The sequence below is a fragment of the Elgaria multicarinata genome, chromosome 13 (assembly GCF_023053635.1).
Source record: "Elgaria multicarinata webbii isolate HBS135686 ecotype San Diego chromosome 13, rElgMul1.1.pri, whole genome shotgun sequence".
Lineage (NCBI taxonomy): Eukaryota > Metazoa > Chordata > Lepidosauria > Squamata > Anguidae > Elgaria > Elgaria multicarinata.
In genome coordinates, this window is record NC_086183.1 from 29275459 (window position 1) to 29301771 (window position 26313).

The 26313-nt window shown below is 47.4% G+C and overlaps 1 protein-coding gene across 1 annotated transcript; it reads right to left on the minus strand.

Moving 5' to 3' along the window:
* Positions 1-461: 461 nt before the first annotated feature.
* Positions 462-26313, minus strand: LOC134407803 (very-long-chain 3-oxoacyl-CoA reductase-B-like). The gene is made up of 11 exons (XM_063139750.1): positions 26121-26313; positions 23192-23238; positions 20378-20453; positions 17944-18054; positions 15670-15734; positions 13327-13371; positions 11445-11479; positions 8265-8346; positions 6047-6112; positions 2899-3045; positions 462-605 (listed from the first exon to the last, which is right to left on the minus strand). Exons 1-11 carry the CDS (start codon positions 26299-26301, stop codon positions 462-464), a joined length of 999 nt encoding a protein of 332 aa, XP_062995820.1. The 5' UTR covers positions 26302-26313.

Genomic DNA, 26313 nt, shown 5'->3' on the forward strand with positions numbered 1-26313 from the left:
AATTAATGAATAAATATTTACCAAAACAACAGCTTTGGGTGTCTTGGCAAAAAAAAAAAAAAAAGGTAAAGAAATATATTCAATGAACAAATGCCCAGCTCTGTGCTGCCATCATTTCCAGAGCTGCAAATCATGTTCTGGCCAGCAAGTGAAGAAGCTCGAAGTCCTTTGCATTGCAAGTACCATTGTGACAATTCCAGACGTGAGGGTAAGAGTCCAAGCAAGGCAAACAACTGCGGAAATGTAAAGTTAAACGGTCAACGTTTCCCCAGTGTCAAGGTATTTAGTGTATTAAAAATTGCGCAAATAGCCAGTAGGTTAATCAAATTAATCCATTAACGAAGATGCATTATGATTTCACGAAGTCAGGTGGTTGCACCCCTATTTGCAGATCGTGCGACGAAGGATCAGGTTTCAAGGTGGCCGTTCACCTGCTTGCTGTGGCTCTGGTGAAGGCTCTTTCAATCCGGGAGAGGCTCCTGCTGAATCTCCAGTCGCTCAGTCTTCTTGTGATAGTCCATCATCTTGAGTAAAACCCACTGTGCGTTGAGTCCAACAGACGTTAAATGAAACCACTTTGGAAACAGCAAGTCGTAAAAGATCCACTGAAGAAAAAGAAAAGGAAGCCAAAAAAGAACAGATAAACTTTTTAAGGTGACAAGTGTGATCTCCTCTCAAACGGTTATAAAAATAGAAGTGAACTTTGGGTGCAGGGCTATACCACAGAGCGGAATCCATTTCGATCATTCCCTTTCCCTCTGGAAAACTTTGACCATTGTTGTGTGAGGGAGGCAGCGACCAGGGACCTACAAGCAGGACATGGTGCCACAGCACCCTCCTGCCCATGTTCCCCACCAACTGGTGTACAGTATATAGGCTTACTGCCTCTGATACTGGAGATCCATGCACTGTCTCAGCTGCCAAGCAATGGGGAAAAAGGTGCATGGGAGAAATGGGTTTTAGAATCACGGCATTAGATAAGGTAAGAATATAAGAGCCCTGCTGGATCAGACCAAGGGTCCATCTAGTCTAGCACTCTGCTCACACAGTGGGCAACCAGCCATCGGCCGGGGACCAACAAGCAGGACATGGTGCAACAGCACCCTCCCACCCATGTTCCCCAGCAACTGGTGCACACAGGCTTACTGCCTCAAATACTGGAGATAGCACACAACCATCAGGGGTAGTAGCCCTTGATAGCCTTCGCCTCCAGGAATTTATCCAACCCCCTTTTAAAGCCAACCAGATTGGTGGCCGTCACTACATCTTGTGGCAGTGAGTTCCATAATTTAACTCTGCACTGTGTGAAGAAGTCCTTCCTTTTATTTGTCCTGGATCTCCCACCAATCAGCTTCATGGGATGACCCCGGGTTCTAGTATTTTGAGTGTACGTTCTTCCCTGCCCTCGTCTCTTCATCCCAAGAAGCTTACACGTGTCCACCGAGAAAAACACACATGCAAATTCACATTCTTCCATGGCTACCAGAAGACAAATTGCATTAATCTGTACATTTCCGCTATTTTGACATGCTCAGAGGGTTTGTTTTCCAAGTCCTCTTGATGTGAATAATAAGCTACCTTTACAGACCATCCACCTGTAAAGGGTTGTCTGTAATAAGCATGCTTGGATCTTTTGATCAGGCCTGGGTGATGAAATCAGGTTTATAGGTGGATAATTTTGTCCTTACTATGGCAGATCCTATAAATGTCTCCTCCAATGTGGCACCTACAGGCACCTGCCTTGGCTTCCAAGGCCCCCCCTGCCCTCTTCATTTTATTTATATAATATAACATAAATATCCCACTGGACTAGGCCACTGCGAAGTAAACCGCTGGCCTCCAATCCCCCCTGCTGGTCACTTTCTTTCATATTCTTAGGAAATGTATCTGGCAGGCAGCTGAATCTTCACTGGTGCTTCTCTTAGGAGGGTACTTAGCTGCCCGCAACAAACTTTTGGACTGGGAACTTAGTGGTTCTACACTCGCTGCCGGGTAAGCAGGAGGTGGGGATGTGAATTGGGGAGCGGAAAAAGAGAGGGACATGGGTGTGCAGGCCTCCATCTATACGACAACGGGATTGCTCCTCTTTGAATATACTGTAAACCCGAATTTTCGTTGATTCAAATCTAGGGAAAGGGCGTCACACTGCAGCAGCAACAGCGATTTATGTCCTGAATTAATTTTATTTATTTTTTTGTAGTGCAGTTATAAACACGCACATGAGCATCTATGATGTTACGATGCATGGAGGAGAGACTACGGAAGCTATAAATTTTATATGCGGAGCTCCGCAGTTTCATATAACAGACAAACCGGGAGTGAGGGGGGGGAAGGAATGAGGCAGCAGAGGAGGATGAGAGAGGGGCACTGAACATGTCTCCTCCCTCTGGCTGCCTGTTCCCCCCTGTTTGTTTTAATATCGTCTCCCTGCGGAGCTCCGCAGAACCAGAGAATTCAAACTAAAAACGGTGTGAAGGAATGAGGCAGCCGATTGGTGGGAAAGCGGCCAGTCACGTTGTCCTACCCTCAAAGCTCTGCCCACATGTCAAAATGCTATTTACCTCCCCCAAGGACGCATAACCATAACGCGGTGCAAACTCGGACATTGATCCAAAAGTCGCGGTAAATCGCAAATGAGAATATGCACCTTATCGGGTTAAAAACCCGCGCAGCGGCGAATGGACGGCAGCATCATGTGTCCTAAAATGCAAATATGCGCATTTAGGTCAGGGTAAAGAGGCTGTATAGAAATGCCCCAGGTGTGCTTGTATATATGGGGTGGAATTGGCCTGACAAATAATGTGTTATTTGATAAAGGAGTTCCACATATACGTTGGTGCTGTACAATGTTTATACATTTGGGGGGGGGGGGGGAACGATGCACGTTTGTCAACTTACCTGGATGCTGTGGAAAAGGCAGCCGACGGTTCTGTTTGTGATCCCCACAGTGTTCAAGGCCTGGTGCACAAACGCCTCAGAGGTTATCATGTAGCGTTGGTTGAGCATACTCATAAGGTCGGTGGCAACAAACATGGGCAGGACACTCTGTGGAGGGAAAGAAGGCCACGGCCAGGTGAGGACTGAGAACAGCCATACCTGAATCTAGGCCTGCCGGGCGTGTCATAGAATGATAGAATCATAGAATAGCAGAGTTGGAAGGTGCCTACAAGGGCATCGAGTCCAACCTCCCTCTCAGTGCGGGAATCCACCCTAAAGCATCCCTGACAGATGGTTGTCCAGCTGTCTCTTGAAGGCCTCTAGGGTGGGAGAGCCCACCACCACCCTAGGTCACTGGTTCCATTGTCGTACTGCTCTAACAGTCAGGTCGTTTTTCCTGATGTCCAGCCAGAATCTGCCTTCCCGTCACTTGAGGCCATTATTCCGTGTCCTGCATTCTGGGATGATCGAGAAGAGATCCTGGCCTCCAGCTCAAGGTTAGGAACTGGGCCCGATCTACACTAAGCAGGATACAACACTTTCAAAACGTTTTGAAAACTGTATATGTAATGTGTCCTGGTCTTGAACAGTTGTCAAAACCATTATAAACCGTTATAAGCAGTAGTGTCGATCCTGCCCTGGAGGAGGAGGGTTAACCCTGAGGTGCAACAGGCCGATAATCAGGAAAGAGCAGAAGACTAGGCTCCTGGATATTAGTCAGGCTTGCACTGTTCTGAGGCTCCATATTGACTGTAAGTTGTTGAGGCCTGCTGTTGCACACTGCTGTTCCCTTCTGGGCCTGACGAGCGCTGCAAGGCCTGAGCGCAGGCTGCCCATGGTCACTCACTAGTAGGGTGACCATATGAAAACGAGGACAGGGCTCCTGTATCTTTAACAGTTGCATAGAAAAGGGAATTTCAGCAGGTATCATTTGTATATATGGAGAACCTGGTGAAATTCCCTCTTCTTCACAGCAGTTAAAGGTGCAGGAGCTATACTAGAGTGACCAGATTTAAAAGAGGGCAGGGCACCTGCAGCTTTAACTGTTGTGATGAAGAGGAAATTTCACCAGGTTCTCCATATATACAAATGATACTGGCTGAAATTCCCTTTTTATGGATTTCATCGTTGTGGAACTCTGTAAATTAGGGTGACCATATGAAAAGGAGGACAGGGCTCCTGTATCTTTAACAGCTGCATAGAAAAGGAAATTTCAGCAGGTATCATTTGTATATATGGAGAACCTGGTGAAATTCCCTCTTCTTCACAGCAGTTAAAGGTGCAGGAGCTATACTAGAGTGACCAGATTTAAAAGAGGGCAGGGCACCTGCAACTTTAACTGTTGTGATGAAGAGGGAATTCCACCAGGTTCCCCATATATACAAATGACCCCTGCTGAAATTTCCTTTTCTATGCAACTGTTAAAGGTACAGGAGCCCTGTCCTCCTTTTCATATGGTCACCCTACTCACTAGTCTAGGCCCCAGCCTTAGATCCAGATTTTGACAGGGAGGAAGCTTCATCCCGTTAGCAATTCCACTTTGACAGGAAAACTATGGGCATGTCTACACTATGGGCATGTCTACCTACATAAAACTATGGCCAGCTGAAGACCTTTTTATTTTCCCAGTATTTTAACACTTAATTTTAACTTAAATTTAAATTTTACTGTTTTAACTCTGTATTTTAATTTTATATCAATTTTGCTGTGTGGTTTTTATTCTGGTTGTGCTTTTTATATTGTATTGTGTATTTGTGCTTTTAACCTGTTGGTTGTCTTACTATGATTTTAATTTTTGTGAACCGCCCAGAGAGCTTCGGCTATTGGGTGGTATAGAAATGTAATAAACAAATAAATAAATAAATAAATACACCTATGGGTGTAGAGGGCTGGAGAGGGGGCGATCCCGGACTTACCTACTACTTCCGGGATCGTTGCCCTCTGTCTACACAGCCATGCGGCATCCTGGATGGGAGGAAGGATGTCACATGCGTTGTGGGCGCCATTTTTTTTTTTAAGGAGAAGGAGCTGGAGGGCACTCGCGCTCCAGCGAAAAATAAGTTAAAAAAAAAGAAAGAAAAGAAAAAACCTCGTGCTGCCCCCTACCCCAATGAGCACGGAGCTCCATGGCCCGTGCCCAGTTCCCAGTTCGCGAGGAGCCAGGACAAAAACAGGATGCCCGGCCACACCTCCTGCGGTCTCGGGATCATCCTGGGACCGCAGTAAAAAACAGGATTAAAGTGTAGGGCCATAGAATCATAGAATAGCAGAGTTGGAAGGGGCCTACAAGGCCATGGAGTCCAACCCCCTGCTCAATGCAGGAATCCACCCGGGGCATGGGAAGAATCATCCCTCCCTGCTCCCGGGATCCCCTGTGCATCATGTGGATGCACAGGGACGATCCCGGGACGATCCGCCGCCCCGTCTTCTTCCGCCGAGCTCTCCGACCCGGGTGGCTCTTTCGCCGGGGGGGGGGGGGGCGGTGTGGGAGGCAAAGAAGAACAGAATTATGAAGGTGGAGGGGCGGTGGCGGCAAGGATGCGGCCGGAGAGCCCGGAAACTTTTCGCCCCGTCCCCGCGGGGGGCGATGCGGGGCCGTCGCCGCCGCCTCTTCTGGCCAGGATCAGGATCTACACTAGGAGTTTCGGGGCGCCCTGGAGGCACACGCAAGCGCCTTCAGGGCGCCCCAACGACTCTGTGTAGATCCGCTCCCCATCAAGCCATGCCCTATGTCTAGGTTTTTCTACATGAGGTATTTAACCTGCACCTTTAATGAGGCTTCTGCTGCTGGATTTTTTGCGGGATTATGTGTGTGTGTTTTCCCCAGGGGGGTTTTCCTTCTCTGCCTTTCTATACACCATTACACCACTGTGGCGTAGCAGAATTGTGCAAATCCACCAGGTTCCATGCCAGGATCCAGAGATAATACCAGTCTTTCTTCGTTAGGGGGAGCCAAAATGGTTGCAAAGCACAGGAGAGGGTGTGGTGTGTGTGTGTGTGTGTGTGTGACAACCCGCAAACTACTGTAAGCGAGGAACCATGAGCGCACAATAAAAGCCTCATGTATATCGCCTTTTTTATTCCTTGGGATGAGCTCAATGCACGGTACCTGCACAATGATGCCTTTGGAGCCGTATTCCACGTCCAAAGCTTGCGAGAAGAAGTCAAGAGCTGCCTGAAATGGAGGCAAAAAACTATGAGAAATAGGACAAATATCTTCCAGTCAAAAAGGGTGGGTGGGTGGGGGATAGACCACCAGCTGACGAATCAGAAGTAAGGTGTTTTTATCTATCTCTCTTTTGCCAGAACAGGGGTAATAAAAGCACAGGTAGTAAGACTTATGGCGGCTGCATCAGCTGCCTCTTTCAATCCTTTCTGCCTTGTCAGCAGACCCAAGGATTTGGGTAACCGTGGATCTCTTTAGACTCTTCAGACTTCAGAACTTAAGATTTTCGGAGGTTTTGATCTGGAATTATTTCTGCAGAGGGGACTTCAGAATGATTTCTCCAGTCATTCTAGCTTCTACCTAGATTCTTCCCATGCACAGAGAAATCATGTTTTTTAGCCTGCTTTCCATATCCAAGTAATTTGCAAGAGGAGGCAAAGGGAGAGTTAACCATTTCAGTTTAGGGTCTTTCAGTTTAGCTTTCAACCGCAAGTAGTAAAGCAGGGGAAGGTTAGAAGGAGAAGCCGTAACCAGGGCTGTACAAGATTCGGATTCAGCCTCGGAAGTCCGAGGCTTTGGCGGATATTTCGGAGAGTGGCTGCCAGATCTTGCGTCCAGCCACAAAATGCTTACAACCCCCCAGGGTGCCTTGGCTGAGAGCGCGGACTTACCGGGCCCCAGGAGCGAAGGGTCACTTGTGGCTTCGCTGCTTCTGATCCTGGAGGATCGCCCACCTGGCCACTTGACCAGGGCCACATGAGGCCCTGTATCGTTGGCCGTAGGGTCCGTGAGTGCCCCCACAGGTCCCCTGAGAGCCCCATGGTCTCTGTGGGGAGCAGCAACAGCGAGGAGGAGATGCTGGCAGCTGCCGGCCACTCGCAAGCCACTTCCCTCTGCTCCTCTGATGATGCTCCTCTTCGCTGATGCCGAGGCCGCTCCTCACCAAGAGCAGGGGGCTCTCAGGGGATATGCAGGGCCTCACGCGGCTGGGTGGGCGGCCTTTTTACGATGTAACTTCCCCTTCCGACAATCACCGCTCCAGCCTGCACCAAAGGCAGCGGAGGTCACTGAGGGCTCATCGACACCAAGCAGGATATTCCGCTATAAAAGTGGTATGAAAACGGTATATAAAAGGCAGGAGCCACACTGCTGCTTTATAGCGGTATTGAAGTGCTCTGCAGGATCTACACTACTGCCTTATAGTGGTACTGAAGTGCACTGACAACTGTTGGGGCCCATGACACATCTACACCAAGCAGGATATTGCACTATGAAAGTGGTATGAAAGCAGTATATGGTAGGTGTCATGGGTCCCAACAGTTGTCAACGCACTTCAATTCCGCTATGAAGCAGTCGTGCGGCTCCTGCCTTTTATATACCGCTTTCATACCACTTTCATCGTGGAATATCTGCTTGGTGTAGATGAGCCCACAGACTCCCAAACTGCATGGAAGCTGCTGTGATGGGGAAATCCATCACAAAACTTAGGCCGTAGCTAGACCTAAGGTTTATCCCAGGATTGTCCTGGGGTCAAACCTGTTCATCTAAGTGCCACACTGGGCATCCAGCGCTCAGGCAAGGACGAACCCGGGATGATCCTGGGATAAACCTTAGGTCTAGCTACAGCCTAAGTTTGTTTAAAAAAAAAACCCACCAATGAGCTCTACTGCATGAAAATCGGCCCTTGCTAGGGAGCGGGGCACACGCAAAGTGGCACGATCGTCTTTGAGACGCAGAGGGATCCCCATGTAGGTGGACCTCTGTATGCCTCGTGTAGATGGAGAAAAATGGCAATGTCTCTTCTTGTTATTCTGTGGTTTCTTTTATTCTCCAGAATTACTCGAAGTAACAGAAATCACAGAAGCAGGAACTGACCTCTCGGTTCCAGGAGCCCAGAACCAGTGAAAGGCTGTTGCATCACGCTCCGCCTGGGAATTTTTGAGTGTCATCTCAGAGACCTTTGGTTTACTCCGTCAGGCCTGTTCTTAGGCTATGATCTGCTAGCGGGGGTCATGCACCCACTGGCTTGGCCATCTCATCCCGCCCTCTGCCTGCCAGGAGGGAGCCTTCAAAGTTCGTACTGTGTTCCTTTGCAGCAAGTAAACCATGTGAAGCTTTGTAGTCTTCCTTTAAGTTTACAAAGGAACATTATTTTCCTCACCTTGGTTGGGCTGTATATCCCATTCAGTGGCAAGGGACGGCGTCCCGCTGATGAGCTCATATTGATGACAATCCCCTTCTTCCTACAAAGAGAGCCATGATGGTGACTTAGAGGCAACATCTGCTTTTCACTTAGGAATAAAGTCCAAACCAGGATTAGACTATGATAGAAAATAGAACAGAGGAGGCCTCCAGGTCAGGCTTTTGTGCCAGCTCCAAGTGTTGAGAGCCAGTGTGGTGTAGTGGCTAAAGTGTTGGACTGGGAGTCAGGAGATCCGAGTTCTGGTCCTCACTCAACCCACTGGGTGACTTTGGGCTAGTCACAGATTCTCAGCCCAGCCTACCTCACAGGGTTTATTTATTTATTTATTTATTTATTTAAAACATTTATATCCCACTCTATATCATTAAGATCTCAGGGCGGCGTACGGATAAAAGCATACAGTATAAAACAGTAAATATACACAGCTAAAAACAAATTAAACCGTGAACCAAGTTAAAACAATATATAATTTAAAAGCAGTAAAACGATTAAAACCGTTAAAACAATGTCCCATCTTAGTGAATTTAACCATTAAAGGCTTTGTTAAAAAGCCATGTTTTCACTTGGTGCCGGAATAAAATCAGCGTTGGCACCAGTCGGGCCTCCTAGGGGAGGGCATTCCACAGTCGGGGTGCTACCACAGAGAAAGCCCTCTCCCATGACCCACCAAAACCTATGTGTTGTGCTGGTGGGATGCGGAGAAGGGCTCCTCCAACAGATCTCAAGTCTTGGGCAGGCTTATATAAGGAGAGGCGCTCCTTCTAATATCGAGGTCCCAAGCAGCTTAGGGCTTTAAACGTCATTACCAACACCTTGAATTCTGACCGGAAGCGTATAGGCAGCCATTGCAATTCCTTTAAGACCAGTGTTATGTGGTATCTGTAAGATGTACCTGCCAGCAGTCTAGCTGCTGCATTTTGCACTAGCTGCAACTTCCGAGTCGTCTTCAAGGGCAGCCCCACATAGAGTGCGTTGCATTAGTCTAATTGGGAAGTTACCAGTGCATGCGGTACTGTGGCTAGGTTGTCCCTGTCCAGGAAAAGCCGTAGCTGGCGGATCAGCCGAAGCTGACCCCCATGAGGATAAAATGTTGTTGTGAGGATAAAATGGAGAGGAGGAGGAGGATTGGGTTCCTTGGAGGAAAAAAGGCGGGATATAGATGCAATAATAAATAAATAAATAAATCATTCACACATTCCAGATGATGTTGTCATCCAGTTTTAATCCTCCCGTATTTTCCCTTGGCTTCTTTAATCTTTTTTCTTGCCAAAGAAAATCAATTAAAAAACAACAATAGCAGAGTAACAGCACAATTTCTTTACAGTTGTGTGAATAGCAGGATACATGCACTCTCCTCCCCCACCTTGTTTTCCCCTCCCCTCCCCTGCCTTGTTTTCCCCTCCCCTCCCCCGCCTTGTTTTCCCCTCCCCTGCCTTGTTTTCCCCTCCCCTCCCCTGCCTTGTTTCCCCCTCCCCTCCCCACCTCGTTTTCCCCTCCCCTGCCTTGTTTTCCCCTCCCCTCCCCTCCCCCGCCTTGTTTTCCCCTCCCCTCCCCTGCCTTGTTTCCCCTCCCCTCCCCGCCGTGTTTCCCCTCCCCTCCCCTGCCTTGTTTCCCCCTCCCCTCCCCGCCTCGTTTTCCCCTCCCCGCCTTGTTTCCCCTCCCCTCCCCCGCCTTGTTTTCCCCTCCCTTTCCCCACCTTGTTTTCCCCCTCTTCCTTCCCATACGTTTCAATTCTACTGCCAGCAGATGGCGTTGTTTTAAAGCGCCTTTTCAATTTATTACTGCATTTTCAGGTTTTTATAAAAGGGTGGATTTCCTCTTGAAAACAGCATGAGAAGCATCGGAGGTTGATGTCATGAAACAGACCTGCAAACGTCTGTGAGTGACCATTCACAGGCAGGCAATATATCACACGTGTGGAGAAGCTCATAGAGGCCTGGAGTGTGAATGGTCAAGCGCAATTCTGCTTGGAGCTAACGCTGGAAGAACAATTGTAGCCAGTCCCCACAATCTTGAGGCATCTACAAGATTTTCTTCTGCCTCCTGACAAGAAACTGCCACCCTGGTCCGAAACCTTTGTACATTTGTGGCGTTTCCTCATGCCACTCGCCATCTCCTTTTGCGAAATATGGATTGTGCATCCCTGGAACCGTAACATTTTTGTGTTCCACACAGCCCCTTTCACATTCTGGCCTTAGCTAGACTTACCGGTCTAGTGGGACGGAGGGGTGAAGATCTCACAACTTTTTTATCATGAGATCTCCCCCTCTGCTCACACGTGGCGTGTGACGACCTCAGAGGGAGAGGGGTTGCAGCCACCATTTTGTGTTTTTTTCTTAAAGGGGAAGATGTGCACGAGCGCTCGTGCGCAAATGGTAAGGGTTTTTTAAAAGAAAAATATCCCCCCCCCCCTGCCCTGCTCACCCCACCCCATGCGCGGGTCCCAGCTCCTCGCAAGGAACTGCGAAGAACCGGGACAAACCGCAACACCTGGCCACACATTCCGCAGTCACAGGCTCAAAGGGTAGGGCGAGATCCCGGGGCAAGGGAGGGATCATCCCTCCCTGATCCCGAGATCCATTGTGGATCATGTGAACGCACAGGGACAATCCCAGGGATCGCCCCAGGATTTCGACCCGTCTAGCTAAGGCCTCAATGGCATGAAATGAAATATACATAAAACATTAAACAGAAGTAGCAGTTAAGATGTTAACTCCATTCCATTGTCAATGCCCTCCTGAGGAACTCTAACAACCACACTCCCTGTGAGGGCATTTGAGAACCCTCTCCGACGATTATAATTTGGGTTCTGAAATCAAATCCAGCACACGGGTGAAACCTAGGAGCAGAACACAGCACAAACCTTTTCTATCCACCACTGGTGCATAACATCTTTCTTCAACCTGATGCCTTCCAGATGTGTTGGACTAGACTTCCCATCATCCCAATGGCTGTGCTGGTAGGGAGTGATGGGGGTTGTTGTCCAACAGACTGAATAAGGTGGAGAAGGATGGTGTGCAGCTCAACAGAAATCCAAAAGACAGCTAAAGGGAGGGCGGAGGCAGCCTTGCCCCTTGTTTTCCTCACAAGTGATTCATCCAAGCCCTCCAGGGTGAAGGACCCCCCCTCATCTCCTACCTGGCAAGCATCTGAGGTAGGACGATCTGTGTCATCTAGGAAGAGAAGATCAGGTGAAAGCGAGTCAGGGAGAGGAAACTAGGCCAAGGCCCCATCCATTTCAGTGACAAGGTTCGGACGACCATGCTTCAGCTCATTGTGGGTTATTTCAAACATGTTGACAGGTGCCATGTTGCGCATGCAACCCCCAAGCAGGACTTGTCATATCATATGAATTTGGCGAGCATGGGTTAGGCAAGGGTTGAGCAGCCCTAAAATATACCATGGGTTATTCAAGGGTTGTTTAACCCTTGCATAACCCATGCTTGCCAGATTCACACAACGCAACACCCCGAGCAGCGGATGCATATTCAACATAGGACCCACATGCATCCCACACACACTGCAGCCTCACTGCAGGTTAAACAGCCCACAGTGGGACGTTGCGTCATCTGAACAACCCCAGTGTCTGTGCGGCCATCACCAACTCCCTTCAATCACACCCTGCCATTTCCCAGACCCAAAAGGAAGCATGCCCACACAGCGGAGAATATATATTTCAAGAACGTCCTGGGCGGGGGAGATCTACACATCGTAGTCGAGGCGCCTCCTCACGCAGTTTTTTTAAAAGGCACCACAACGTAGCGCGCCACACTTATCTCTCCCTGTAGTGGTATCTGTGCCTTTACTGCATTGTATTTCGTTTCCCCGGGTCACACATCCTCCAAATCCTGTCCCCTTTCATCACAACAGGGTGTTGCGTATAGGCGGGGGGTTTTCGTCGTCACTAACGACATCCTCAAAAGTCCCCGTATTTCCTTTTTTTTTTCATGTTTAACTGTTTATGCGCATGTGCGTTTGTGCGCAGAAATTAAATTTTAAAAGAATAATAAAAAAGAAGGATTATTAAGGGAATAGTACTGATTAATCGGGAAATGAAAGGACTAACCTCAGCACAAGCATGAAAAGCAATGAATCAAAATGGCTCCAGTTCGCGCCAAAAATGTACTGAGCAGTCATTGGTTAAAAAGTTCTAACGGACAGGTAACAATATATAGTCAGCGATCAAATTAAGACGGGGCAGGGAGGAAACAGCGTGGCAGTGCGACAATGGAATCAGTTACCTAGGGAGGTGGTGGGCTCTCCCACACTAGAGGCCTTCAAGAGGCAGCTGGACAACCCTCTGTCAGGGACGCTTTAGAGTGGATTCCTGCATTGAGCAGGGGGTTGGACTTGATGGCCTTGTAGGCCCCTTCCAACTCTGCTATTCTATGATTCTATGATATACACTTTGTAAGTAGAAACGGCTTACCATCGCCTGAAGACCGGGGGGGGGGGGGGGGATCTACACTGCTGCTTTAAAGCGCTTTATAACAGTTTTGACAACTGTTGGGGCCCAGGACACACTCCATATACAGTTTTCAAAACGTTTTCAAAGTGCTTTAAAAGCAGTAGTGTAGATCCCCCCCCCAGGTAAAAACCCCCGCTCATTCAGCAGACGTGCAGTGGTTAGGAGTGCATTTAAAGAAACATTACGTGAATCAAGAGGCTTCCATGCACACTAGAGGTGCAATTACGCACCTCGACTGTGATGTGTAGATCCCCCCGCCCTGGATGTTAAACCTGTTTCTCCTGTTTCCTTGTGTCTCTTTTTAGTTCGTACGCCCCTCATGTAGGAAGCTGTCAGATCTATTCTTTGTAAATAGATTGATGATACTATACAAAAAAACAAATGCATGTACTCCCCTTCTTTCCTCAGAGATTCAGCAAAATGCCCTGTGCGTACGTGAACAAACATACTCCATGTATGAAAGAGCACACATGCGCACGCACGCGCACACACACACACGCGATCTGGGCGGTTCAGATACCCCACTCAGATAACTAAATCCATTTCACTCACCTTCACTGCCGAAAGCAAATTGCAGTTCACCAAGTTGGTTACATGCTATAAACGAGAAGGAAGAAAAGAGGGTGTTAACAGGATTAACTGGCAGTTTTGACTGGGCCGGTCACAACAACTCTGTGCCGCAGAGAACAGGGAAAACACGGTTTCACAATCTTAAGAGCTGGAACTCTTTCTGTAGCCTCTAGACTGCCACGGGAAACTTCAGCAAGTGGGAAAGGCAGAGAAACAGCAGTTTGAATTTTCAAACACAGAGTAGGAGGAGGCACAGGGCAGCGCTGAATGCTCCTTCCCTCCCAAACAGATTAGAGTCCCAAGTCCCACATGATATTTGCACGAGACAAGGGAGTCTGCATCCTGAAGTAGGAGGTGAAGATAGACTATTTCTCTGTGAGCCCCTGCCAAAGGAAGTGAGGTGCGTGGCTACTAGGAGGAGGACCTTTTCTGCTGTGGCACCTTGGCTGTGGAATGAGCACCCCAGAGAAGATCACCTGGTGCCTACACTGTACTCCGCGCATCGCCGGCTGAAGACTTCTGTATTGTCCCAGTGTTTTAGCATTTTACTATCCTAGTCCTCAGCTAGACCTACTGGGTCCAGCGTGACGGAGGGGTGAGGATCTCGCGTTATTTTTATCGTGAGATCTCCGCCTCTGTTTACACGTGGCGCGCAATGACCTCGGAGAGAGAGGACGTCAACCCGCCATTTTGTGTGTGTGTGTTTTGTTAAAGGAGCAGAGCGCAAGAACGCTCGTGCGCAAAAGGTAAGTTTTTTTTATTTTAAATCATTTTTCCTGCTCGCCCCACTCCACCCCTGATGGAGCTCTGCACCCCATGCGCGGGTCCCGGCTCCTCACGAGTAACCCAAGGAGCCAGGACAAACCGTGACAACCACCCACACATTCCGTGGTCTCAGGATCAGCAAGGGCGAGATCTCGGGGAAAAGGAGGGATCATCCCCCCCATGCTCCCGGGATCCCCTGTGTGTCATGTGGATGCACAGGGATGATCCCGGGGATTGCCCCAGGATATCGCCCCATCTAGCTATGGCCTTTGTCTCATAATTCTGCTGTTTGAAATCTGTATTTTAAATCTCTACTTTGCTGTTCGGTTTTATTCTGGTTGTACTTTTACAGCGTGGTTTTACACAGCGGCTTGAAGCTGCTACAGTATATTTTAGGCCGTGCATCAGGGTTTGCATTTTCCAAACCACCCAGACAGCTTCGCTATAGAAATGAAACGAAATCAATGAATCATACTTGCAAGGGTGGAAAGGTCTTTTCTTATGGAAGTTGAGAAACGCCCCTTTGCATCCTTGTATCAACTGTATGACATAGGTCTGGGTTTTTACAAGAAAAAGTGGGCTGTAAATAATAGGGGAGCCTCGTGTGGCGCAGAGCGGTAAAGCAGCAGTTTCTGCAGCTGAAACTCTCCCCACGGCCTGAGTTCGATCCCAGCGGAAGCTGGTTTCAGGCAGCCGGCTCAGGTCGACTCAGCCTTCCATCCTCCTGAGGTCGGTAAAATGAGGACCCAGTTAGCTGGGGGAAAGGTAATAACAGCCGGGGAAGGCAACGGCAAACCACCCCGCTGTAAGGCCTGCCAAGAAAACGTCAGCGAAAGCTGGTGTCCCTCCAAGAGTCAGTAATGACTCAGTGCTTGCATGAGAGGTTCCTTTCCTTTCCTAAATAATAGGACCGGTTGTGTGCATTATGAGCTTTGCGTGGTGAGCAGTGAAGCAGCCATGTAACTTTAGACCCTGAATGCTCTTATAAGCGCTTCTCTTTAGATGGCCGTGTGCGTTAATTCATTCGTGAAGCCCACAACAAAGTTTTCTCTTCTCCCCCACCGCCGCCCACGTCACCACTGTCCCATGCTTTACAAAAGCTTCAACCGCCTTGATAAGTTAGAACGACAATGCAACTGTTTTGACCACGCGATTTAAAGACATACTTTGAGCATGTGCAGTTTCGCATTTTAAATTCACGTAAAACAGCCTTCCTCAACCTGGAGTGCTCCAGATGTGTTGGACTGCACCTCCCAGAATACCCCAACCAGAGCTGGCTGGGGCATTCTGGGAGTTGTAGTCCAACACATCTGGAGCGCCCCAGGTTGAGGAAGGCTGACTTAAAACATAGCGCCATGACTGCTGGAACAAAATGGAGTCTGCTTTCGATGCCCTCATCGGCCGCTGTTCTCTGGGTTGTCATGTGGGGTGGGGGCTCGGCGGAACAGTCCAGACCTAGCTACACCAGCGGGGAGGAGGGCGAGTCTTTGACCTCTGTGAGCACATGCTACACCTGAGAAGACACGTCCAGCTACGTTTTACGGCTGAAACGGAAAGTACCTTGTCGACATTGGGAAAACTCAGGAAACGGCCTTGCTTGCGTTCTGCCATGCCAACGTTGTTCACTGTGGAAAGACCAAATGGTACATCAGTATATTATCAAACAATGCAAGCAGGTACTAAACATGAATGACCAAGCTCTCCTCCAGTGCCCAGATATGAATAAGCGATTTAAATCAGACTTAGGCCACAGCTAGATGGGGCGATATCCTGGGGGTGATCCCCAGGGTCATCCCTGTGCGTCCACATGACACACAGGGGATCCCGGGAGCAGGGAGGGATGATTCCCTCCCTTTTCCCAGGATATCACCTTACCCTTTCAGCCCTCTTTTTCCGTGGTCTCGGGAGGATCCTGAGACCGCAGAACATGTGGGCGGGCGTCGCGGTTTGTCCCAGCTTTTCGCGGTTACTCGCGAGGAGTTGGGAACCACGCACCCGATCGGGGAGGGGGAGCGGGAAAAATTGTTAAAAATAAAAAAAACTCAGTTTTTGTGCATGAGCACTCATGCGCTCGTCTCCTTTAAGGGGAAAAAACCAAAATGGCGGGCGCGACATCCCGTTCATCCGAGGCCGTCGCGCGCCACGTGTAAACAGAGGGGGAGATCGCGCAATAAAAATATTGCGAGATCCTAACCCCTCCATTGTGCTAGACCTGTAGGTCTAGCTGAGGCCTTAGAGCTAGGGTGACCATATGAAAAGGAGGACCGGGCTCCTGTATTTTTAACAGTTGCATAGAAAAGGGAATTTCAGCAGGTGTCATTTGTATAGATGGAGAACCTGGTGAAATTTCCTCTTCATCACAACATTTAAAACTGCAGGTGCCCTGCCCTCTTTTAAATCTGGTCACTCTAGTACAGCTCCTGCAGCTTTAAATGTTGTGATGAAGAGGGAGTTCCACCAGGTTCCCCATATATACAAATGACACCTGCTGAAATTATTTTCTATACAACTGTTAAATATATAGGAGCCCTGTCCTCCTTTTCATAGGGTCACCCTACTTAGAGCTCCATTACACATTAAAAAAAAAAAAGCCCTGCTTTTTCTCCACTTTTTTTTTACCTCCGATGCATTAGCGCATCAAGCTTATGGTCCCTTTCATTTGAATATGTTGTTCTTTGGCTTGTTGGCTCTTCCATTCCACTCCACCCTGCCCCACCCCTTCTCCTTCTCCCTCCATTGGTTGCTCCTCCCCCCCACCCCATTTCACAAGACACAAACAAGCAGGTCCTGTCAGATGAGTACTTCAGCCAGACTGTCTTTCTTCCCAGCAAAAATGGAACAACCCTTTAGTCTGGCTCTTTGGGGGCATCGAGAGAGTACAATCCTGTCTCTGCAGAGATTCGGGCGTTGTACAATTTAAAAAAATGCTTTCGAGCCTCGGATGCAAGGTTTGGGTTTTCTATTGAGGCTTCGAGCCGGCTGCTGAGAGAGATCGCTTTTCCCTGCCAGGACCAGATGCAATCCATTCAAGCCAACGGCAAGACTCCCATCACAGCACATGTCGCCAACAAAGGAAAACGTGAGAGTACAGAACCACTTGGAGGCTTAAGGGCACATTAAACGCACTTGGGGAAATAATCCCAACTTCACGCGTTCTAGGAAAAGACGGAAAAGGCTGGGGAAGAGGCGGGGTGTCACCAGGACAGGCACGGCGTCATGTGAGTTCCGTGCTGCAAATCCGCAAACCAGGCATGGCGACAGTGCTCTAAATCGCTGGTGCGATGGATCCCTCAGTCTCAAATAGTTATAAGAAGAAGCAGGTTTAGTTTGCTGGGGAGAGGCTCCAGAGTTGAACAGGTAAGAGACCTTGTGCTCTCTATGACTGCTTGCCCACTCTCCCAGTCCTCCCATTACTTTTCTCTTGCACCCATCAAGACCGTCCTGTCCCTCTCTTACCGCTACACATTTTTCTGTTTAAATTGCAAAAACTCAGTCCAGAATAAAGCATGCAAATACAAATCATGTCAATAAACAGAAACATTTGCATATTTTGAAATATTTGCATAAGAGGCTGCACAGAATCTTTATATATATATATATATATATATATATATATATATATATATATATTAAAATGTATCCCCCCACCTTTTAAACTTTGTTAAAAATGGGCCACCCTCACAAGATGTGTGATTTTTGCATGCATGTGCATTCACTTGCAGCTGATACTTTATTAGCGGAGATTTGTGTTATGAGGGTTTAAAAGTTGGAATACTCAACTACAGGCTCCAGTTCACGTCGATGTTGCTCGCGAGGACAAAGCTAAGGACTTACCGAGAATGCCAATCTCCAAACCTTGAAGAGCAGTCTGGATGGGCTCATAGATTTCTGAACCTGAGGTAAAGTCTGCCTGGATCACCCTGGTGCATCTGCCATGCAGTTGCTCTGGCAGAGAGAGAGAGAGAGAGAGAGAGAGAGGTTCCAATTCATGACGTATTTAGCAAAAAATTGTCAAATTCATTAAAAAAATTAAAAGACTGTCAAATCCAATGCAAACAAAAAACAAATATCCTCTTCTAATTATGTCAGGAACAGTGTTCTATCAAAACTACTCCTTTTATTTGCAGCATTAATTACATGAGTTTTCCATGCCTCTATGTGTAGACTCCATTTATGTATCCATTTCTAAAATATCCAGGTATATAACCCACCATTCCCAGAGTGGGGACACATAAAGTCCTTCCAGGATTTTGCCTAAATATTTTTTGGGACAATTAATACATTCATAATCAATCATTTAATGACTTCAGGATCTGCCATAAATGAGAAGTGTTATGTAAATAATGTTAAATAATAATACTTTAAATAAATTTTGTTTGCAAGTGATATCAAGATCAATAATGTTAAACAAAATTAACAAACAGGATAAACCCAAATTCCCACCCACAAACTGAGAGGTAGTACGTACAATAAAGTTTTATTTTTAATATCAAAAAATGTCAAGTATAATTAACTGCAAATTGGAGCAAAATGAAATATGAACACAAAAAGGAAGGCCTCCTCCCATATGTACCTACCCGGACCTTAAGATCATCTACAGGGGCCCTTCTCCGTGAGCCCCTGCCAAAGGAAGTGAGGCAGGTGGCTACTAGGAGGAGGGCTTTCTCCGCTGTGGCACCCCGGCTGTGGAATGAGCTCCCCAGAGAGGTCCGCCTGGCGCCTACACTGTACTCCTTTCGTCGCCAGCTGAAGACCTTTTTATTCACTCAGTATTTTAACACTTAATTTTAACTTAAATTTAAATTTTACTGTTTTAACTCTGTATTTTCATCTTATATCAATTTTGCTGCGTGGTTTTATCCTGGTTGTGCTTTTTATACTGTATTTTGTATTTGTGCTTTTAACCTGTTGGTTGTTTTATCATGGTTTTAATTTTTGTGAACCGCCCAGAGAGCTTCGGCTATTGGGCGGTATAAAAATGTAATAAATAAATAATAAATAAAAAAGTCTCTGTAAACCCTTATAAACATAGGTGCAGGCCAAAGTACAATGATATGCTCGTAACATGGACTGTAAACAAATCATGAAGGGATTAAGAGACACCTATAGTTAAAAGTAACCCAGTCAAAGTTTAGTTAAATATTTCTTTTGATTTTATTTTTCCCCATGAGCTGTATTAATGGAATCCAATTGGTGACAATAAAAAAAATACAAAGAAGAGTAATATGGAAGAGTACATGGTTAATTGTAATTAATTGCAATCCAGAGAGAGCCGAGGGTCATGGCTAGACCAGGAGGTCAGAGGGTGACGATCTCGCGATTTTATAATCGTGAGATCGTCACCCTCGTTTACATGCGGCGCACAGCATCACGGCCACCATTTTGTTTTTGTTTTTAAAGGAGAAGAAGCGCACGAGTGCTCGACTGCAAATTGTGAGTGGTGGGTTGTTGTTTTTTTAAAAAAAATCCCACTCACCCCACCCCACCCCAAGAGCTCCTGAGTTGCTCTGTGCCCTGTGCCCGGCTCCTCACAGTTACTCGCGAGAAGCCGAGACAAACTGCGACGCCAGCCCACACATTCTGCGGTCTCATCCCGAGACCGCGGAAGAACCATGAAAAATGGTAGGGCAAAGGAGGGATCATCCCTCCCCGCTCCTGGGATGCCCTGTGCGTCATGTGGACGTACAGGGACGATCCTGGGGGATCCCCAGGATATCGCCCCATCTAGCTATGCCCTAAGGGAACTTGTGTGTTCTTGGGAGGTGTTCATATGGAGCCATTCATGAGCCCTCCCTGATTGCTAAGCCAGCTATGGATCCATTTCAGTGGTACTGTGTACCCACATTTTACCATCTTATCCTCAAAGATATAATGGGAAACCTTGCGATTGCCATGTTGCTTCCAAGATAACGCTACATCCTACCCAAACTTGTAACCCTGTTATTAAAAAAGAGAGAGATGGTTTGTCAGGCATCACCTTCAATGAGGATTTTTCCAGGCCAGAAATTCCTCTCAAGAACAAACAACAGCTTAATTTTTATGGGCTTGAGCAACATTTCACAACCCAGCTGGATGGTTTTCAACATCTCCATGATGAGGCGCCACATTAGCAGAATCTACGACAATCTTTCCCAGTATTCACCCACGTCCTGCCATTCTGCAACACCCCACCCCACCCCTTTAAGAGATTCTATTGTCAGGCCTTACTCCCGAAAACTGGACTCAGCGCCCTCACCCTGGCGTAACCCAGATTCAGTTTCCTGCTTACCAATTTCAGCAGCCACTTTCATCAGTTTTTCCAGGGAGCGGCTGATGAGAACCACATTGAGACCTCTCTTGGCGAGCTGCAGGAGCGAGAGAAATGTGTTGTGAAGAGAGAAAAGCAAAGTCAGGTGCAAAAGGTTAGCAGCAGCCATAGAAAGAGTGTGCAAGGGTCATGCAACAAGGCAAATGTATCTCATGATTCACTAATGCAGGGGTCCCCAACCCCCGGGCCATGGACTGGTACCGGTCCGTAGCCTGTTAGGAACCAGGCCACGCAGGTGAGCTGCTTTCACCCACCCCCACCCCAGCAAACCTGGGCGCAAGGCGCCATCTCGCCTGCCCAGCCAAAGCAAAGCCAGGATGCTGGGGTGGGGGTGGGGGCGGCTTTGGAACAGCACGCCCAGCCAGAAGCTGCTCTGGGAGAGCGACTTCCAGGCGCGCCGTTCGGAAGCCGCCCGCCCGCCCCAGTGTCCTGGCTTCGCTTCGATCCTAGCCGAAGCGAAGCCAGGACACTGGAGTGGGGGTGGGGCGGAGGGTGGCTTCCCAAAACCTTCCCCTCAACCACCACCCCCGGTCCGTGGAAAAATGGTCTTCCACGAAACCGGTCCCTGATGCCAAAAAGGTTGGGGACCACTGCACTAATGGAATAACTAGATCAGCCTTCCTCAACCTGGGGCGCTCCAGATGTGTTGGACTACAACTCCCAGAATGCCCCAGCCAAGCTGGTTGGGGCATTCTGGGAGATGCAGTCCAACACATCTGGAGCGCCCCAGGTTGAGGAAGGCTGAACTAGATGAAGCTGCTTACCTGTGAAAGAATAATCAGTTATGCTGACATGTTTTTGAATCGGTGCCTATTCCCCCGTAAATGCTACAACTAGGTGAAACTGCTGACATGTGAAAGAATAATTGGTTATAATGACATGTTTCGGAACCGGTGCCCATTCGGCCATATTGTATGTGAAGCGTTTGTTCTTCCAACATAACACAGGTTACTGTACCTAAACTCACAAGACTGCTGAGTGTTGTTGTTGTTGTTTTGTATTTTATAAAAAACAATTAATGTTCCAAATTCGGAGAAAAACAAACAAGCAACAAATTGCATCAAATTGAAGTCTACTTATCAACAGGGGATAGTACATGATTTTTTTAAAAAAATTAATTTAATATTCTCCCCTCTCCTTTCCTTGCAGAAAAAATGTATTGGTGGAATTCATTGGCTACTTCGAGGTTTTCTTTATGGATCGTCATAACAAATTATATTCCTTCATATTGTTAATGGGATGGGGTTGGTCTGAATGATGAGCCTCGTGTGGCGCAGAGCGGTAAAGCAGCAGTTTCTGCAGCTGAAACTCTCCCCACAGCCTGAGTTCGATCCCAGCGGAAGCTGGTTTCAGGCAGCTGGCTTGGGTTTACTCAGCCTTCCATCCTCCCGAGGTCGGTAAAATGAGTACCCAGTTAGCTGGGGGAAAGGTAATAACGGCCGGGGAAGGCAACGGCAAACCACCCCGCTATAAGGCCTGCCAAGAAAACATCAGTGAAAGCTGGCGTCCCTCCAAGAGTCAGTAATGACTCAGTGCTTGCACGAGAGGTTCCTTTCCTTTCCCTGGTCTGAATGACCTTTCAGAGGTCCCTTACAACCCAGTGCCTCTGACTGCACAAAGATTCATGATCCCTTCCAATTATATAATCCTATAAAGCCTTACATGGCTTGGGACCACAATACCTGACGGAACGCCTCTCCCGACATGAACCTACCTGTACACTGCACTCAACATCTAAGGTCCTCCTCCGAGTGCCTGCTCCGAAGGAAGCTTGGAGGATGGCAACAAGGGAGAGGGCCTTTTCAGTGGTGGCCCCCCAATTATGGAATGATCTCCCCAATGTGGCTCGCCTGGCGCCAACATTGTTATCTTTTCAGCGCCAGGTCAAGATTTTCCTCTTCTCCCAGGCATTTAACAGCGTTTAACAACATAGGATAAGTTTGTTTGTCTTTTAACGGACCCCAGAAATGTTGTTTAGATGGATACTGTTGTTTTATACTGTTGTTTTTATATTTTGATGGTTTAAAATTTTGTATGCTTTTTAATGTTCACTGTTTTTAACTTTTGTAAACCACCCAGAGAGCTTCGGCTATGGGGCGGTATATAAATTTAATAAATAAATAAATTATGATGTGAAAAGGACAGATAATAGTCTGGTGATGTGTTTCAATGCTACCTAGCATGGCCCAAGAAGGTATTGGTTAAAGGCGGAGCTGAATGATTTTTCTTCCTCCTACGAGAGCCTTTCTACTTGAGGCTTTTATTGTGCACTCATGATGCCCCACTCACGGCAGTTTGCGGGTCCTTTACACAGTGTTGTCATCCTCCAGAACCTCTCCCTCGCTTTGAAACCATGATCATGTCCCCCGCCCCCTTAACAAGGAAAGTCTGGTATTTTTCTCAATGGCGTTATAGAAGTCTCATGTATTTGCGCCGTTCCATTATAACACAGTGGGTACCTAATAGTTGTCTAATGGAACGTATAGAATCATGAGAAAGAAAGAAAAACATGGGGGTGGGAGAAACATGTGTAAAAGAGACAATCTAAATCCCGCAAAGTATCTAGAAGTAGAAGCCTCAGAAAACGTGTAGGTTAAAAAAAAAACCTCATGTAGAAAAGCTCCTAGACAAAGGGAAAGCATGAGAGAAGTCTATGCCTGTAGCAGGAAGGCGGTCTGTGCTGGAACTAGGTTTGAAAAGGAGCCAGAGATCCCACATTGTACTCTGCAGTGAATCCTACGGCACTATTGGTTTCCCTGGACACAGTTTACTTACCTCATGTGCATAGATTTTTCCAATACCAGCTGTGGCTCCAGTCACCACTACAAAGACAATACAACAGAAGGCACAGGGTATGAACAAGAATTATGAATTCCACACTGATGTGTTTCATGCATAAATTCTGTGAGAAGCCTGAAGGACCTTGCTCATCTTAGGTCACTTTAAAAATTGCTTTTGCACAAAGCAAAACAACAACAACAACAACAAACAGTGTGTGACCTATATAACATCTGCACTAAGGTGCAAGAGATTATTTTGCCACAAACAGGTGGACTCGAAAACTGCTCAGTGAATGAATGAATGAGCCCCCATCTATACGACAACGGGATTGCTCCTCATTAAATATAAAGCTGAATTTTCGTAGATTCGAATCTACGCAATGAGTGTCACACTACAGCGTCAACAGTGAGCGAGGGAAAGGAACGAGCAGGGGAAAGGAACGAGTGGGGGAAAGGAACAAGCAGGGGAAAGGAACAAGCAGGGGAAAGGAACGAGGAGGGGAAAGGAATGAGGAGGGGAAAGGAACGAGGAGGGGAAAGGAACCAGCGGGGGAAAGGAACCAGTGGGGGAAAGGAACGAGGGGGGGAAAGGAACGAGGGGGGAAAGGAACGAGCGGGGAAAGGAACGAGCGGGGAAAGGAACGAGCGGGGAAAATGAACCAGTGGGGAAAACGAACCAGTGGAGGAAAGGAACCAGTGGGGAAAGGAACCAGCAGGGGAAAGGAACAAGCAGGGGAAAGGAACGAGGAGGGGAAAGGAATGAGGAGGGGAAAGGAACGAGGAGGGGAAAGGAACCAGCGGGGGAAAGGAACCAGTGGGGGAAAGGAACGAGGGGGGGAAAGGAACGAGCAGGGAAAGGAACGAGCGGGGAAAGGAACGAGCGGGGAAAGGAACGAGCGGGGAAAATGAACCAGTGGGGAAAACGAACCAGTGGAGGAAAGGAACCAGTGGGGAAAGGAACCAGCAGGGGAAAGGAACCAGCGGGGGAAAGGAACCAGCGGGGGAAAGGAACCAGCGGGGGAAAGGAACCAGCGGGGGAAAGGAACCAGCGGGGGAAAGGAAAAAGCCGGGGAAAGGAACGAGGCAGCACAGGAGGATACGAGAGTGGAGGGAAGCAGAGCATTGAAAACAACACATCTCCTGCCTCTGGCTGCCCATTTCCCCGTTTGTTTTCATATTTAATATAAGCTCTATCTGCAGAGCTCTGGAAATCATAGAATTAAAAAATGAAAGGGCGCGAAGGAACGAGGGAGCCAGAGGAGGATGTGATAGGTGGGGAGATGGAAGCTCAGCCAATCAGTTTAACTCCCCCGACGACACATCAGTTTAACATGGTGCACATTCGAACGTTGCTCAAAAGTCGCATTAAATCACAACTGTAAATATGCGCATTATCGGGTTAAAAACATGGTGCTGCTGCGAATGGACGGCAGTGTCATGTGCCCGAAAATGCGAATCTGCGCATTTGCTTTGGTGTAAAGAGCCCATGTAGATGTGCCCTGAATGAAATCTTCATTTCCAAAAGTGATAAGCCATCGCAATTTAATATAATTAGAAAGATAGAATACAAGTAAAAAGATGAGCTTGTGTAAACACAATTAACAATAACGAGTCTGTGTTTGTGGGACAAAGGAGGGGAGATGAACCAGATTGTAGAGTTGGATTGACATAAAAACTCTTGTAATGTAACTCTTGTAACTCTTGGGCCGTAGCTAGACCTAAGGTTTATCCCAGGATTGTCCTGGGGTCAAACCTGTTCATCTAAGTGCCACACAGTGCTCAGGCAGGGACGAACCCGGGATGATCCTGGGATAAACCTTAGGTCTAGCTACAGCCTTGGTCTTCCAAGCAAGTAGATACGGATTTTAAAGAGTTTTGTGCAAACTTTGAAATTCTTTGCATTAAAGAAACTTGGGTTGCCTCACCAGACTTTCCCTTCCAGGGTATGTAGTACACTGTTTTCCCTCTGTCAAATCAGATGCTCTCAGCTGATTCTAACCCAACTATCTCACAGTTAGAAGTTGGGTCTAGTAGTAATATTTTAACTCTCCAAATTGAGTTGCCCAGTGATGTGAAACTTATTTTGATCAATGTATATTGCTCCCCTCAGAACTCAAAGTAGGAAGGGGTTTTTAAATGGACTGATTTGGACCAAGTGCAGCTCACATCTCTATTTGACTGTTCACTGACCCGTTAAGCTTAATAGCCAGAGACATGAATGCTAGAGTGGGCCCAAAAAATTATAAAATGGCTGAGAAAACTGCTCAGTGAATTTGCACCGGATGTCATGCCCGCTATTACTAAATTTTAAAAAGTGTGCTGCCCAAAAGGTTTAGGGAGGGAGACTTTGCAAAGGGGGTTATTATGAAGCCGGTTTCTTGAACCTAGAACTATACAGTTTTAGCTTCTGGTGACATTCAGAGAAGGAGTGCAGGGACAAAATAGTGATTTTGTCCCGCCCCATTTTTATAAGTGCATACTCTTTAAGAACACATCTTTACTTATATTAATAACAAGTAGCATGTTTTTATTGCTGCCCAGATTGATCTGGGCATCTTCCTATTTATTAAAAGAGTTGAACTTCATTAGGTTTTAAGTTATTGACCCCGTTCAGAAGACACGTAAAGCAATGGTTTAAGGTGTCTTCTGAACAGGGCCATTAAGTGACTGAATAATGTTGCAGTCCTACTCAACGTATGTCCTGCTGTTGCGTCCCCCAAATATAAATTGTGGGAGTAGAGGGTGGGTAACTCCCCCTCCTTATTGTTTTATTATGATTTTATTAGAATGTAAGCCTATGCAGCAGGGTCTTGCTATTTACTGTTTTACTCTGTACAGCACCATGTACACTGATGGTGCTATATAAATAATAATAATAATAATAATAATAATAATAATAATAATAATAACCGCATAGCACTCACCTGCCCAGGGTCCATAATGGTTCAGATCTAGCCCTTTCCACACCTCAGAGAGCACGTAAGTCCTCACTCTGTATCCAAAACCCCAGGCAGCCTTCAGAAGAAGCCAGAGCAAAGTTAGGCCTCCCACAGCAGGCAGTGCCTGGTCCAGGATGGAAACCCCTTGGGATGCCATCTCTCTCATCCCTTCTCCTGC

Coding starts and splice junctions, on each gene's coding strand:
- LOC134407803 (XM_063139750.1), bottom strand. CDS start 26,301: ATGAGAGAGATGGCATCCCAAGGGGTTTCCATCCTGGACCAGGCACTG. Junction 13,372..15,669: donor GTTTTCCCAATGTCGACAAG/GTACTTTCCGTT, acceptor TCTCGTTTATAG/CATGTAACCAACTTGGTGAA. Junction 606..2,898: donor GCCTTTTCCACAGCATCCAG/GTAAGTTGACAA, acceptor CTTTTTCTTCAG/TGGATCTTTTACGACTTGCT.